Genomic DNA, 16,851 nt, shown 5'->3' with positions numbered 1-16,851 from the left:
TGTTTTTTGCTTTCTTGAGAATGATGATAATTATAATAATAGGGACCATTTATTAATCTTATTGTTAATGATAAACATTAAGAACCAGTATTTAATGAGTACTTAGGTGTGCCAAGCAATGAGATAAGCATTGTATATAGTCTGTGTCATTTAATTCTTACAGTATACTCTATTATAGAGTGTTATAATTCTCATTTTACGCTGGGGAAATTGAGGCACAAAGAGTCTGGTAACTTGCACAAGTTACAAAGTGGTGGAATTGGAATTGGTATCAGTCCAGGCAGTTTAACTCCAGAGTCCATCCTGGTAACCACTATACTAGACTTGACAAATGCTTGTACAAATGTGTAAAAAGGAAACAACCAAAATGGATTGGGTAAATAGGACTGATATATCCAATACCACTGAACACTATGCAACTATTAAACAGCCAAGACAGAGCTACGTGAATAGACACGGAAAATAGCCCAAGATATATTTTTTGTGAAAAATAGTATGTTACAGAATAGGTTTATTGTGTTAAAAAAAAAAGCCACATAGATGTCTTAGTATCTATGTAGAAAAACGTCTGTAAAGGAAGATATACACCAAACTAATTCTAAGAATTAGGATGTGGAAGGGAGAAAACTTTCACTTTAAATTTTGATATGCATCTTTATCAATTGAAGTTTTTATAACGGGTACATAATATTTAGGAAATTAAGAAAACAGAAAAGTTTTGCTCTATAGGGGGAAAAAAACCCTTGGAAGAATATATTCCAAACTGTTGTCATTTCTGGGGGCTAGGGAGTAGGTTGACTTTTATTTGCTATGTTACATATATCTGTAATGTTAACATTTTTACAAAAGGAATGTATTAATTTTATAGGGTGAAAACCACAATAAATGTACATTTTACAAATGGTATTTTGCCTTGGTAAGGAGACAAGGAATCCATAGCATCTCGTCTTGAGAATCTTTTTTTTTTTAACATCTTTATTGGAGTATAATTGCTTTACAATGGTGTGTTAGTTTCTGCTTTATAACAAAGTGCATCAGCTACACATATACATACATCCCCATATCTCCTCCCTCTTGCATCTCCCTCCCACCCTCCCTATCCCACCCCTCTAGGTGGTCACAAAGCACTGAGCTGATCTCCCTGTGCTATGCAGCTGCTTCCCACTAGCTATCTATTTTACATTTCGTAGTGCATTATGTCCATGCCACTCTCTCACTTCGTCCCAGCTTACCCTTTCCCCTCCTCATGTCCTCCATCTTGAGAATCTCAATTGCATTTTTCCCGGTAACACAATTCCTTATTCCCAGTATTAGTGTTATTTAAAAGGTGATATTCCATTTGCTAAAAACCACCCTACAGTTGAGATGAACTGTGCTGGGTCTGTGGGGACTGGCTTCTTCAATGGGAAACTTTCACTGGGGCCTGGACTTCAAAACACAACAATCAAAACAAAAGGAAACAAAATCCCCTAAGGCTGAAATATGTTTTTTCCCAGTTTATACATAATTAGTGGTACCCAAGGAATGCTCAGCAAAATATAGTTAGCAATCCCAAAGACTTCTGTCAGTTAGTTTAAACTAACATAAAAAAGATGATGGAAATATCAAAAACAGACACTAGTTACATGTGGGAAATGGGATTGAGGATATGCTTTGTTGACCTAAAACAAATAGACTGCAGGTTATTTCTCCAGCAAAAATGGGTTTATTCAAGATCAGGACAGAATTGTATTTCGGGGTCTGCAACCAAGGTGAGCCAAGTGCAAGTCCCCTCACAGCAAGAGAAAGAGAAACTTTTATAGAGGAGAAAGGAAGTCCAGAGGGCTATAGTAAAGAAAGAATGACTGGCTTTTCATTGGCTGAGTTGTTACCAGGAAACAAGAGGAGTCTTTCTTCTTCCTGTTGGGCTCTGCTGTCATCCAGACCATGAGAACTCACCCCTCTGGTCTCCCAACTCTATTTTATTTGAGGTTTCTGTTTATTATTATTTTTACAGATTCTATATCAATTGAAGTTTTTACAACAAGCACATGATATTTAGGAAATTAGGAAGGAAACGGGGTGAGGCAGACTTTAACTTCTTATCTTGTACTTTTATGTTTGACTCTTTATAAATTATAGCATACAATACTGTTATAATAATTTATTTTTATAAAAGAGAGATGATAGATTTATATTGTGAATGTGGTGTTTTTTGAATGTGTAGCATTTGGGGGTTTTCTTAGACCATTTCTAAACTGACAACATGAAGTGTTTTCTGATAAAAACTACATGGAACTTGGACTTCCCTGGTGGTGCAGTGGTTAAGAGTCTGCCTGCCAAGGCAGGGGACATGGGTTCAAGCCCTGGCCCAGAAATATCCCACAGGCCACGGAGCAACTAAGCCCATGCTCCACAACTACTGAGCCTGCGCTCTAGAGCCTGAGAGCCACAACTACTGAAGTCCGTGTGCCTAGAGCCTGTGCTCCACAACAAGAGAAGCCACTGCAATGAGAAGCCCGCACACCACCACCAAGAGTAGCTCCCTCCCACCGCAACTAGAGAAAGCCTGCTCGCAGCAATGAAGACCCAACGCAGCCAAAAAATAAATAAATAAATTTATTAAAAAAAAACAACTACATGGAACTTGGCAATTTCTACAGTCCTTCACGTTTTTAGACAATGATTACTTTCTACAGGAAGTGTCAGATTTGTCAATATCCAAAGACAGCCAAACACTGGCGGAGAGAGTAAGATACAAAAGAATTTCCTCCTGGTACCTCTATGTTCAGAATTTAGGAAATCTATACTAGTGCCTGGTAAACATAGCATGTTAAGGAGTACATTCTCTAAAAGATACTTTTGGCAGAATTGTAACCACATAAAGGACAGGGTAAGCACTTCTAGCTGGAGCCTCAGGAATAGTCAATTCTTTGAGAGCAGGGCCCCCTGTATTGGTCTGTGTAGTCCCAGTCCCCAGGCATGGAGTCTGGCTGGGAGCTTGTCCTTAGCAAAGGATGAAGGGTAAATGGGCACCATGTACGAAATCTACTCACAGTGCAGACTCACAGACAGACTTGAGTTATAATCTTGATTCCACCATTTACCAGTCTGTTGGCCTTGGCCTTGGCCTTCACCTCACTCAGCCCCCATTTCCTCACCTGTAAAATGGGCATAATCATAATTATACTTAGTTCTCAGGACTTTGTGAAGATTTAATAATGTACTGTGAGTAAATTGCTTAGAGAAGTGCCTTGCACATGGTAAGCAATCAACACATGATAGCTTAAAAATTATTTTTCTCCTTTAGAGTTCCAGTTTTAAGGATGAGAATAGAAGACCCGTTTAGCCTCTCCAACTCTTGGAAATCACTCCAGAATCAAACCAAACCAACGAGGAACAAAATCACAAACTGTATCTTTGATGAAATTGTAAATCCCAACTACTGCTGTCAAAAAGCAGATAATGCAGTGGGAACTGTAGCCGAGTAAAGGTAAATACACAAGCACCTGAAAAAGGGAAAACTAATGAGAGAGACTAGGAATCATAACACCTCAGAAGGTAGGGGTGAAAGCAGGAGGTTAGTTTGAGTTTTTTCAAAGCTCCGGCAATCGAGCAAGTCTACCTCCTTCACTCCCACAGGATACCAGAGGTGTATTCTTTGGAGAAATTGAACCTGAGAAGTTCAGAACTTAAGAACAGTAAGTAGGGAACTCCCTGGCAGTCCAGTGGTTAGGACTCAGCACTCTCACTGCCGAGGTCCCGGGTTCAATCGCTGGTCAGGGAACTAAGATCCCACAAGCTTCGCAGTGTGGTACCCACATAAAAAAGAAGAGTAAGCACATGGAGAGCAGCAAGTGGGGTTAATAGTAGTTGAGGGCTAGACGGAAAACGAGAGGAATAAAGGACAGACTGCTGTCACTGGTCAGGGAGAGCCCTAATCCCCCTACCTGTTCTCAAGAACACTTGTAGCTTGCTTTATTCACCCCGACAGTAGATGGGAGGGCTGTTTAGGGAAAACAATGAGTGGCTTGAAAACACTGAGTGGAATGTTAGATTGGATTATTTGTCCCAATTCTTTAAGTTTTTGTTTTTTTGATGTGGACCTTTTTTTTTTTAAGTCTTTATTGAATGTGTTACAATATTGCTTCTGTTTTTATGTTTTGGCTTTTTGGCCACAAGGCATGTGGGATCTTAGCTCCCCGACCAGGGATCGAACCCACACTCCCTGCATTAGAAGGCAAAGTCTTAACCTCGGGACCACCAAGGAAGTCCAATTCTTAACTCCCTAACTCTATTACACTGAGTAAAGTTCAGTGTAATAAAGTTCACATCCTCATTCTTGCTGGGCCTCATAGTAAGTAGGGTATAGTGCCACATCCCTTGACTTTGTCTTTGACCATGTGAATTGCTTGGCCCCATTAGCAGACGTGAAATGAACAGAGACTTGAAATAAGCTTGCATGGTTGGGTTGCTGTCTTGCTGTCCTGCTTTTCACCATGAGAACAATATTCCATGGGTAGACACTGGTATAGGAGGATAAGAGACATGTGGAGCAGACTTGAACCCAACTTGAGGCTTGGGTCCAAGCCCAACAGAGCCAACCTGAAGAGGGGAGAAGGAAGAAATAAATGCTTGTGCTGTATGCCATTGAAATTTTGTGGTGGTTTGTAACGGAAAGGGGCTGACTAATATAGATGCTGACTTACGGAGGTCTTCCCCAAAAGAAAAGTTGGCTCTCTACCTTTTCACTACACAGTGAAGGGCACCAATTGACAGGCATTTTGCATCCCTACAGAGCTTCCAGTCAGCTGTTTAGTGCATTACTTTTATTTTTTAAAAACATTTATTTATTTATTTGGCTGTGCTGGATCTTCAGTCACGGCACACAAGATCTTTTGTTGCAGCATGCGGGATCTTAGTTGCGGCATGTGGGATCTAATTCCCTGAACAGGGATCGAACCCAGGCCCCCTGCATTGGGAGCGCAGAGTCTTAGCCACTGGACCACCGGGGAAGTCCCTAGTGTATTACTTTTAAATATGAAAGGATAACCAAGGATCACCAGGCTCTCAAGGAAAAGAGTTCAGAGGAAATAGGCAATGCAGAGAGTAGAACAAAATATTTTTAAAAAACTAATAATAATCTGAGGAGATAAGAGAAGATATTACATCCACAAGCCAAGGTCAAGGACAGGGTCCTATTGCTATATGGAAAAATAAAAGATGGAAAATTCAGAGAATAATTAAGAGCTCTTAGAAATTCAAAATAGGATAGTCAAAATGAAAATTGCAAGAGAAGGGCTGGAAGTTAAAGTCAAGTAACTCTTGAAAGACAGTTGAATCATCAAAGGGAGAACATAAGAACATAAGAAAATAAGACTTTTTTTTGAGCTCTAGAGAGTAGTTTGGTGAAAAGCTTTGAAAAGAAATATAATCATCAATACCTCAGAAAAAGAGGGATGTCGAACTGGTTAAATAAAATTTTGCAGAAAGTTTATGGTTTTGGTTAATTACTGTAAGAAGGAAAGGACCATTAACTGATGTATAATTACACTGGTGAGAACAACCAACAAAATCAGGACAAGCAGCTGTTAGTGAAGAACAGGGCACAGCAAAGCCTTCAAAGCCTCTTAGAAATCTGTCAAATAGGTAAATTACGCTACGTTAGTGGCTGTATGAACTAGAAGTAAGAGCTTTCTTATAAAAGTAGACTGCAAGCTTCATGAGGGCAGGACTCACGTCTTGGCTCATTCATATGTATAGCAATAGATCTCTTTCTATATATACACGAGGAAATAGAGTTATGATTTGAATTATCACTATTCTAATAACTAAAAATTGGGGTTGCTTGATTATTCAGCCAAAGCCATCAAACCCTTGCCAGTTACTAACTCTCTTTTGTAGCAGCCTGAGGGCTGAGGTAGCATATTGGTTGTAACCTTAACAACCTTTGTTAAGAATTACATCATGGTAATGAGATACTATTACTATATACCCACCAGTATGGCTAAAATTAAAAAGATTGTTGATAGATGTCAGAATAGGATTGTGTCTTGGGAGGGATGTATTAACTGGGAAGAGGGCATTTTCTAGGGAGATGAAAATAAATATTCTATATGGTGTAGATTGTTGTCACACAGGGGTATACAGTTGATCCTTGAACAACATGGGTTTGAACTGTGTGGGTCCACTTATATGTGGATTTTTTTCAATAAAAATATGTATGTGTATAAAGATCCATTGAGTTGTTACCTTTAAAAATTGTTTATTTTACTGTATAAAATTAAAACAATAAAAAAAGACCTCACATTTAAAATCATTGAAATGTGGGAGACATCACAGTCTTGGAGAATGAGAAAATAGAATAGGCAGAGAAAGGAGAGGGGAGCATTTAGGGCACTTAACCTCCACGTTCTCACATGCTAAATGGGTATAAGAAAGAGTGTAGATGAACAGAAAACAAGTACATCAGGAATTGGCTCATAGGTGAATCATCTAAATAAAAACCAGTTGAAATTGTCCCTCTTCTGCTCTGAAGACTCAAACACTTGCTCTCCTCTGTCCTTGAAGACCAACTAACTGAAAAGCTTTCATGAGGAGGCAGATTCTAGAATGCCCATTTATTAAGTTATGGTGAGAATTATAGTTCTCATATGGACATACTAGCATACTTGTGACCTCACAATCAGCACATTCTTGCCTAGTGATTAAGCTGCAGGGAAAGACAAAGAGACCATTTTACTAATTCATCCTGGGTACCATCAAGGCCAGGACGGGACATAAGATTCAGGCAGCGTCTTCTTTAGATTGGTCTCTGTGGGCCTCTGAGAACTGTCTGGTGTACATAGCATCAGAGCAAGAAGAGCTGGATAGCTTCAAAGTATATTGGCTTCAGGGGGAAGGATCTTCATGCCTCCTTCACCACAGGGATGCCCTTAACACCTGAGCCAGAAATACTTGAATTCCACCCCCTAAGATGTCTCACACCAGTAACTAATGGTTGTCACTGCGTGTCTCAGTTATTTATTGCTGCATAACAAACCACTTCGTTTAATTTTGTTGGCAATTGTGTGTGTCAGGAATTCAGAAAGGGTTTAGCCAAGTAATTTGTATTTGATCCACATGGCATTAGCTGGGGCAGGCTGGGGCTGGAGGATTCATTTCCAAGATGGCTCCATCACTCACATGTCTCCCTCACCCCCTCTCTCTCCATGTAGCATCTCACCCTCCGTGCACCAGTCTGCACATGGCTTGGGATAATTTGAGATGATATACATATTATGTGTGTGTGTGTGTGTATATATATATAAAGATGTTGAATAGGAAATGCTCATCGGGAATTCACGGGTATAATTTGGGCTGGAGATATAAATCTGGGAATTATTATCATATTATAGAAGGTAGATCATCTGATGGATGGTCAGAAGTCTGGATGAGTTCACTTAGGTAGTGTAAATGAGAAAAGTCCAGGGACTGAGCCCTGGGGCTCTTCAACACTTAGACGTTGGAGAGGTAAATCAGATTTAATGAAGGAGACTGGAAATGATCAGCCAGTGAGGTAGGAAGAGAATCGGGAGGGTGGTACTCCAAAAGCCAAATGAAACTGTTTCAAGAATGAAGCTATGACTTTGTCAAATACTTTATATAAAGTTAAATGAGGTGACCATTAGATTGGATTGACCATTGGATTTAGCAATATGGTAACTCATGACCTTGTTTAGAGTAGTTTTGGTGAAGTGTGGGATGTAGGGGGTAAAGGCATGATTGGAGTAGGTTTAAAAGAGAAAGGGCCCAAATGTCTATCAGTGGATGAATGGATAAACCAAATGTGGTTTTATCCAAACAATAGATTACATTCAGTTGTAAAAGGGAATGAAGTACTGAAACATCTACAACATGGATGAACCAAGAAAACATGCTAAGTGACAGAAACCAGACACAAATGGCTACATAATATATGACCCCATTTAAAGGAAATGTCCAGAATAGGCAAATCTGGACAGGAAGTAAATTTGGGGTTTCCAGGGCCGGGTGGAGGGGGACTTTGAGACTGCTGATTGGTATAGGGTTTCTTTTGGGGGGAATAGAAATGTTCTGGAACTAGATAGGGGTCATGGTTACACAACTCTGAAAATACTATACTATACTATACTTCAGTATAAATCAATGATTGTACACTTTTTTTTTTGCTGTGTTGGTCTTCATTGTTGTGCGCGGGCTTTCTCTAGTTGTGGAGAGCGGGAGCTACTCTTTGTTGCGGTGCATGGGCTTCTTATTGCGGTGGCTTCTCATGTTGCAGAGCGCAGGCACTAGGTGCGCAGGCTTCAGTAGTTGTGGCACACGGGCTTAGTTGCTCCAAGGCATGTGGGATCTTCCTGGACCAGGGCTCGAACCCATGTCCCCTGCATTGGCAGGTGGATTCTTAACCACTGCACCACCAGGGAAGTCCCTTTATTTTTTTAAATATTCATTAGAAATATTTTCATATCATTATGTAAACAGCTCTTTCATTGTTTTTTTTTAGAGCTATATAGTATTCAATATGGATATACCATAATTTATTTAACCAATTCCCTACTGACATTTAGGTTGATTCAAATTTCTTGTTATTACATATATTGCTGCAAGGAATATATAGAGCAAATATATTTCAAGAAAAATTCCTAGAATTCGAACTGCTGAGTCAATGGGTACATGTATTTGTAATTTAGAAAGATACTAATTACCCTCCATACCAGTTTACACCCCAAACCATAATATAAAAAAATGGCCCATTTATTATCCTGGATGATATGGTATTTTATCACTTACGGCCCTTTCTGTGAATCAAGTACATCAGAATTAAATGACTATGCAAAACACTTTCTAAGTTATTAACTGAAAAGAGGTCAAGATTATATTTCCTTGTGGGGTGGGTGGAGTGGAGGAGGTCAGAGATCGACTAGGAAAGGCCATAAAAAAGGGCATTACTTACCTGTGCCAAATTATTTTCTCTCAGCTCTAAGTTCACTCTTCCTTGCCCAACTTTGTGATATGGACCTGGATTCTGTATACCATTTTCCTTTGGAACAACAGAGGGCACTGGAGTGACACTGCAAGGCAAAAATGTATCAAGATTTATACTTAAAGATTGTGCACTTTTAATTAATTTGGCTGCGCCGGGTCTTAGTTACAGCACAAGGGATCTTCGTTGCCTCGTGCAAGATCTTCCCTGTGGCATGTGGGATCTTTTTTTAGATGCGGCACGTGGGATCTAGTTCCCTGACCAGGGACCGAACCCGGACCCCTGCATTGGGAGTGCGGAGTCTTAACCACTAGACCACCAGGTAAGTCCCAATCGTGTACTTTATGTGTCTTAATTTTGGTGTACAATTATCTGAATTGGTAAATACACTGATACCTAAGAATACGTTGTTCGATGTGAATTATTAAAAGGTCATGAACGTATTACCTCTCAGTTCCTGTTACAGATTGTTTCTTGCTAATTTTAAACTAGAGACAGTCTGTATTTAAGGAGGGCACATCTTCTAAGATTTCAAAGTATTCAACAGCAGCCCATGAACGCTGCTAATTTGTGGAGTAGAGTAGTAAACAAAAGTAAAACACCGCCCCCCCACACCCTTATGGATCTTACATTCTTGGGGGGGTAATATCATAATAAGACTAAGATCTGTTGTGTACTTTGAAGACTCTAAACATCTCAAAGCAGGTTTATTTCCCATCTACCAAAGGATTTATTAGCACAGTGCTTGGCTCATACAGGTGCTCAACAAACATCTGGTAAAGTAGGATACGTTGTTGGCCTACAGTAACCTTGGCAAGCTGTTAGCAGTACGATAAATCCACATGGGCTTGACCAGAACAGCCGAGCCTCTGTTACTTGTCCAAGTCTTCTACACTGAGCTGCAAATCCTTCTTCTTTTCCCTTTGCTCAGGATCTTTGTTCCAGGAAGGCAATTAAACATTTCATCACTATACCCATTAGAGGGTGCGTGGGTGGCAGGTAGCAGAGAAGCAGCAAACTTGAGATCCCAGGGGACCAAAGAAAGGTTATGGGCAAACAAACCTCCAAGTTGGCACAGGTATATTTAGTTTCTCTGTATATCAAACTGTCCCAGCATGTTATCTCACTTAATCTGCACAATAACCCAGGGGATTGGTTTTATAATCTTCATCTTATTGATAAGGAAGTTGAGGGTCTATCTGAAAGGTAAAGTAACTTGCCCTACAACCATTAAACATCAGCTAGAATATGCATCCAGGACTGACTCTATGGCTGTTTCTCTGCTAGTCTCAGACGGTGACAGTGAAATGATTTAGATACAATACTATCCCCATGGATGGAAAGGCCTTTATTTGATGTACTCATTCTGGAAGATTCTAATCTGCTTCAGAAACTAAAGTTCTTAGGATCTTGGAGGAAGCAACTTTTTCTGTGTTCCCAACCCACCTGAGCATACTTTGATACCTGTGGCATAAGACCACCCACAGATCTCGTCTAATCATAGTCCAAGTGGCTCTGAGGGTAGGTGAGGGGGGATTCATTTTAAAAATTAGAACATACTTGGAATTTAGGTTTGCCTGCTTATGAAATTAAGACAAATTTCTTTACAGTTCTTAAAAAATTCAGATTACTTGTACTAAGAGAAAATCTCACTAGTATCTCGATTACTATGATTTAAAAAGAATTAAGTAGGTACAGAATAAACAAATTATGTTTTGGAAGTTGTTCAACAGACAAAGTACACCTAGAGGACATAAAAATTCTTTATTTAACCTAATCCAGCCAGTGTTGAGATAGTCTGCTATGTTAAAAACAAGACGTTTAAAAAAATTACAGCACAGTTAGCAAGGCAGTGACTAATTAAGTCACTCAGTTTAATTTTATATTCTTCACAGTCATTTGATAATCATTTAATGATGAACAATATTTTCTGCCACTTTGGAGATAAGTTAAATTCTGCAAAGAAGAGAATTCTACTAGTTGTCATTGAATTTTATAAAAGAGGTTTAAAACATTATAGAAATAACACAGTAAAGAAACGTGAAAATAAACTGGAAAACACAAATATACCTGCCCATCCCAAAAGTCTTAATCTGTCCCCTAATGTTTCTCGTTTACTGCCTCGTTCCCTTTTCCTAGTGTTCAGCAATTAAGACACTACTGCTCTGTAGAGGCTATTTTGAGCTTAGCTAAAGTGCCTCTCTCTGTTTCTTTCATTTCTCAGTTAATCCTAGAAACAGTCTTCTAAGTATCATTTGTATTTCAGAGATGAAGAAAACTGTAGCTGAGAGCAAGGTGTCACTTGATGAAAGTCATACATAGTTATTAAAAGCAGAATTAGGATCTGAACCTAGGTCCACCCAACTTTAGTCAGCCCATGCTTTTGTTGATTCAGGGTGGTGCAGGACACTTTCTGAAGAGGCTGGTACCTGGTACTTCTTGAGCTAAGGCTCTTTAGATTTAAATGTGTTCAATTCCAGGGCTGAGGCTACTCTGGTCCCCAGGCACTTGCAGTTCCCTCCCCACAGCCCTCAAAACTCCTTCTCCCTGCCCCTAAAGGATTAGAGTTGTTTCTCTGGCCCTCACAAGCCCTGATGCCAAACAAATCCAAGCAGTCATTCCCCCATTTTGGGCATAAAGTAATAAATGGGGAACTGTGTGCTTGTGTAACTTTAGTAAAGGCTGCTAAAAGCTGTTCTACATAACAAAATTATGCAGGAAATATCCAGTATGTCTTTTCATATTGAAAATTTAAGAAAGCCAATATATTTTATAAGCACAGCTATATAATCTGTTATTTTTATATATAATCATAGTTTTATATCTCCCCTTCAGAACTGTAGCAGTGATCTTAATATAAGGCTCACTGTCAGTCAAATATTCCCTTCCTCCCCAAGTAATTACAACTTTGAATGTTCAATAGCCATTCACATAAATTTCATGTTATAACTCAAAATTAAGACATTCATACTATAGAAAGGTACCAGTCTTAAATTACTGAAGTTAACATATACTACTGTAATCTAACATAGCTCAATCTATACTTGCTACAATCCTAAAGAGAAGTGGCCACTTATCAGTAAGGGGGAACATTCATATTGCCATGCATTAGATGCTGTGAACAAGAAAATAAATAGGGTTTTTGGAACTATCTTTAAAAAACTTAATACTAATTGATGAAAATCACTCCAAGACCAGATCGCTGAACATTAAAAGGGTCACTACTGAAGAGCTTAAAATAAATAATTGCTTTTGAAAAATGAATATAAAACTAGTTAAACAGTGACTATTAAGGTGCTAGCCTCCTCAGTATGACAAGCAATTTAAATTTAAAAATATTAGTATTGGTTTTTTTTCTTATAATTTGACAAAAACAATGACCTTAATATTTACTCAAGACTTGTTTTCATAATTATTTCCTCACTGACTGGTATAAAAACAAAGAGCTCAAGGCCTCACCTTGGTTTACTCACTGCTGGTTTTCTACCTGTTGAAACTAGACTGTAAACTACATAAAAGCAGGAACCAAGTCTGTCTTGTTCACCACTGTATCCCCACAACACTTTGCATAGTGCCTGGGGAAGTAGGAGGTGATCAACAAACACCTGAATAACTGAATCGATGAGAAAGGAGAGGAAAATAACTTTATTTTTTGCAAATCGTTCTCTGTGCTCAAACTACTATAAACTGGCAGTTCTAATTTCTAGAAACACGAATTTAAAAACCTTACTCTGGTGATGGAAGGACCTGATGTCGCTGTCTCTGTCTCTGCCTTTCTCTTTCTCTCTCTCTCACTCTCACACACACACACACACACACACAGTAATTAAGACTGCATAAGTCAAAATTACAATATGAACTATGAGATGTCAACATTATATAAATAAAATTTAATAGTGAAAAAGTGATCTGGAAGCCCTGTGAATTTTTACCCTACACGTTTTGGAGGATATCACATGGGTTAAGAAAAACACAGCAAAATTGCATTTGTTCAGATAATCATTTGAATGTTTACATACATTTTTGGTTTGTTAATTATGTATAACTAATTTACATTTCCTCATATTAACATATACTCCTGTTTAGCTTGTAATCAAATTATGCCAGTGAGAAAAATCCTCATAGTACCTTCATTGAATTGCTGATTCTAAGAAAACACTGAACATGAACATGTACAAAAGAGGCCTTTGAATAAAACAGCCTGTGCCTTTTTAAATATTTGCACAGTTTGATCTTTACATTTCTGTCTGAAGAAAATATGAACAAAACTCAGGTTCACCATGCTAAGATAATGGTTCAGATGACTGCCATAAAAGAAGTACATACAAAACAATGAAAACAAATCACATCCTTAGGTTCCGTGATTACTGAGAGGGTTTCCCCTTCCCTAAGTGCTTTATTTTACTTCTTAAAAATATGAGAGCAGCAGCTTATCGCAAGTCTCCACTACTGTGCATTAATGATGGAATCAAAACAACACAACAGACTCATAAGAGTGAGAGGACTGCAGAACAATGAGAAGTCACAGTTTTATGCTTCTTCTTGCTCTGGATAATTTAGAATTTTGCGGTGTGCCTGACGTAAATATTGCTGCTGTTTGAAGTAAACCTTGAATGCTCCTTTAATGGCAACAAAAGCAATTCCACCCTAAAAAAAGAGAAAAATTAGCTTTTTATAATGCAGATTTAGAGGAACATAATAAAAATCATTTTACTTAAATCACAAAAGACACAAGCATTGTTGCTAATTCAGATGACCGCAAATGAAATAGTTCTCTCTTTTTTTTTTTTTAACTAGGGGGTAAGATAGGAATAGACTATTAGAGGTCAGAAAGCCTTTATCCTCTCTGAGTAATCTTCCTTCCACTTAGCTCTAAATCCATTCTCATATAGTAGAGAGAATGCCCAGGCATTATATGCAGGCTGCTACCAGAGGGGAGAAGTGGGAACAATAATAATGACATCAAACAACATAAGGGCTTACTATGTGCTAGCACTTCAAATGAATTATCTGATTTAACCCTCACAATAATCCTGAGGTAGCTACCATTACTATCTCCATTCTACAAGCATAGAGAAATCAAGAAATTTTATTTAGGTTTCTCAGAAAGGCAATGTCTGTGATAGGATTTGACCTGGGCAGTCTGACCCTAGAGCAGAAACTTTTCAACACTATCTTTTGGGAGTAATGATTCACGCATATCCCAGGAGAGAACTCCCAAAGCATAGTTCCAGAAGACCAGAACTACTGCAGTGGATCCTCGTCTTTTTATTGCTATTGAATGACAGCGGGGATCAAATAGAGACTTAAGGCACAGGAGCCATAGTATAAATATTTATATAGTCCCATTCTTTTTTTTTTAAAACAAATATACAGTTCTTTCTCTTTTGCATAGTCACTTGAAAAAAGTAATATTAAAGCCACCTTACCAAGATTGTCCTTTGTAAATTAGAGTTAACACTACTGAACATTAGTTTACCAACTATTGTTGCAATAGTAGGAAAAACAAGGGCTCCACACAAAATTCGGGTTGCAGAGACATGATCTGCTAAAGGATTAGCCTCGGCTGGAATTCGAGGAACAGGACAACCAATCCCTAAAGAAAAAAATGTAGGGTATTAGTGCTAATAAATCAGAATATCTAAAATATCTTTGCATGCTAGGATTCGTCCACAAGATTAATTTGGTATGTTCATTACCACCACAATTCAGGGCCTTACCTGGAAATATACTGTTCAAAATTTGTAGTTTATTTGAGTATTTGCGCCATAGTCTAAGCACATAGTCCTCCCAGCGAATCATCTTGCCTAATATCAGCATGACAGGAATAGTAGGAAGTCCAATTAAAAGGAATAAAGGATCAGCTCTCTCCATAACATCCAGACCTTCTTTATGGCCTACAACCTGTGAAACAGATAGCATTTGCTCCAATCATTTCCTTATCTAATGAAGGGTTCCATGCTTGAGTGCAATTCATTTTAGAGGAAATGCTAAATTTCAAAAGAATACAGAAAGTTTTAAAAATAAGCTGGAAAGCTATCAATCCTGATTTATTTATAAGAAATGTCTCTCATTCAAGGGGAAAAAGAAAAGCTCCCAAGCTGTTTCATATTACATTGGAATAAAAGCTTTAATTGATTACATTTCAATAGAGGGGAGAGGACTTCTGGTTCTTGCTTCCATTCCTCTATTTAATTTGGTTAGATTGGGCTATAATTTTAGGTCTCATGTGTCTTCGAGAAGAGCAACTGTCTTCCTGCTCTTCCTACTAGGAGGTAAGCACAGCCAGCCAAGAGGCAGGACCGGCCTTCAGGAGATGGTCTGAAATCTCATTTCTCTTTGGCTTTCTCCCTGCTCAGTGGTGTCTGGGATTGCGTGTGATTTCTCTGGCTGGCTAAATGCCTGCTCTACAGACTTAACTCTCCTAAAATGCAATTCCAAGGTCTATATTTGAGGGAATGCAATAGGAAGTCCAGTTCTGGTTACAGGTTCCAGTCACTTTTTCTAATCCAGGAACCCAAGGGTGCCTATCTATGGGGTAATAAAGCTAAAACAATCCTTCCCCTCTCATCTGGGTATTGGGGTTATTTCTCAATTGGTTTAGATCTGAGAGGGCAAGAAGGACATGATTAATTTGCATTTGTGAATCTCCATACTTCTCCTCCTGGCAAAATTCTTTCACTTGCTGATCAATCTTGGTCTTACATGTCTCTCAACATGGCCACTTTGTTGGTGAGCATCTTACTTTTAACTAGAAAATTTCCCTAAAAATTCTTTCACAGGTCTCAAATGACCTCCCTTTAGCCAAAAGTCTCAAATGCTGGCAAATTAAATATATTTCTCTGAGGGATTATTCTTGGCAGTTATGACAGTGGAGACTATTTCAGAATCTTGGGGTTTTAGCCCATCCAGGTATCACAGCTTGATATGAGGAGACTACTATACAGGTTTCTATATAGTTTTTCTGTACACACTTGAGGATTAAACTATGAAGAAAGGATTGTTGATATAGACAATTTATGTCTTTGCCTTTGTCTATATCTCTGAGAGGTACGAGGGAAAAGAAAGGAAGGGAAGGGAGAAAAGAAGGTAGGGAAGACTAAAAGCTCCAGGGACAATATCTACTCAGGAAAGCAAACTCATGAAAAAGTAAACAGGATTTTTTTTCAAAAATGAGATGCCCTTTACGTCAGCTATTATAGCAGATTTTTTTAGGTGGACTTCAAGGAGATGTGAAATAAGGAAGCTGACAATGGTCACGGCAAATTCAAATTCTAGACAACAGACTTGATCCAGGTAGAAATAGTTTATAAAATTATGTGGAGGGACTTCCCTGGCAGTCCAGTGGTTAAACTCTGCACTTCCAACACAGGGGGCACGGGTTCAATCCCTGGTCGGGGAACTAAGAGCCCACATGCCATGCTGTGTGGCGTGGCCAACCACAAAAAAAAAAAAAGAAAAAGCATGTGGAGAGGACCAAAATGGGTGCTTTTAAAATTTCAGCTAAGGATATAGCCCAGACTTTTGTGCATGATTAATTTATCTAACCAAGACGTAACATTAAAGAACAGAGGACTAGCCTCTTCCAAATGGTCAAAACCCATGGTATCAGTATCTGATATTCTTCTGTGTTTCCAGGTAGAAATTAACAACCTCATATCTTGCATGTAAAGGGTGGTTGTTTTGAGCTGCCCTAAAGTGAAATAGTCTGGTTCACCATATTTCATAAACACATATCCCACCCTGGTGGCAAAAGTGGATTAGCCCAGAAACTGTCTTTACCTATAATGCTTGTCACATGACACTCTATTTTTTTGTATCATTTTATTATTTTCAATATTATGATCACTTTAAAGTTATAACTAAAT

The 16,851-nt window shown here is 38.6% G+C and overlaps 1 protein-coding gene across 2 annotated transcripts in view; it reads right to left on the bottom strand.

Moving 5' to 3' along the window:
• Window positions 1–10,728: 10,728 nt before the first annotated feature.
• The window catches only part of MARCHF5 (membrane associated ring-CH-type finger 5), a 55,089-nt gene continuing 48,966 nt past the window's right edge, over window positions 10,729–16,851 (bottom strand). Inside the window, exons 4-6 of one of the 2 annotated variants that reach the window (XM_082674137.1) lie at window positions 14,704–14,887; window positions 14,413–14,579; window positions 10,729–13,630 (exon numbers count right to left, since the gene is read on the bottom strand). In XM_082674137.1, the coding sequence (XP_082530263.1) occupies window positions 13,514–13,630; window positions 14,413–14,579; window positions 14,704–14,887 (468 nt within the window). In that variant the 3' untranslated portion in view covers window positions 10,729–13,513. The remainder of the gene's footprint in view (window positions 13,631–14,412; window positions 14,580–14,703; window positions 14,888–16,851) is intronic. The other variant, XM_082674138.1, reaches the window with a different exon arrangement.

The sequence above is a fragment of the Grampus griseus genome (genome assembly GCF_964374135.1).
Source record: "Grampus griseus genome assembly, chromosome: 16".
NCBI classification, from domain to species: Eukaryota; Metazoa; Chordata; class Mammalia; order Artiodactyla; family Delphinidae; genus Grampus; species Grampus griseus.
Note: the sequence above shows the minus strand (reverse complement) of the source record. Positions and strands in the feature narration are given on the sequence as shown.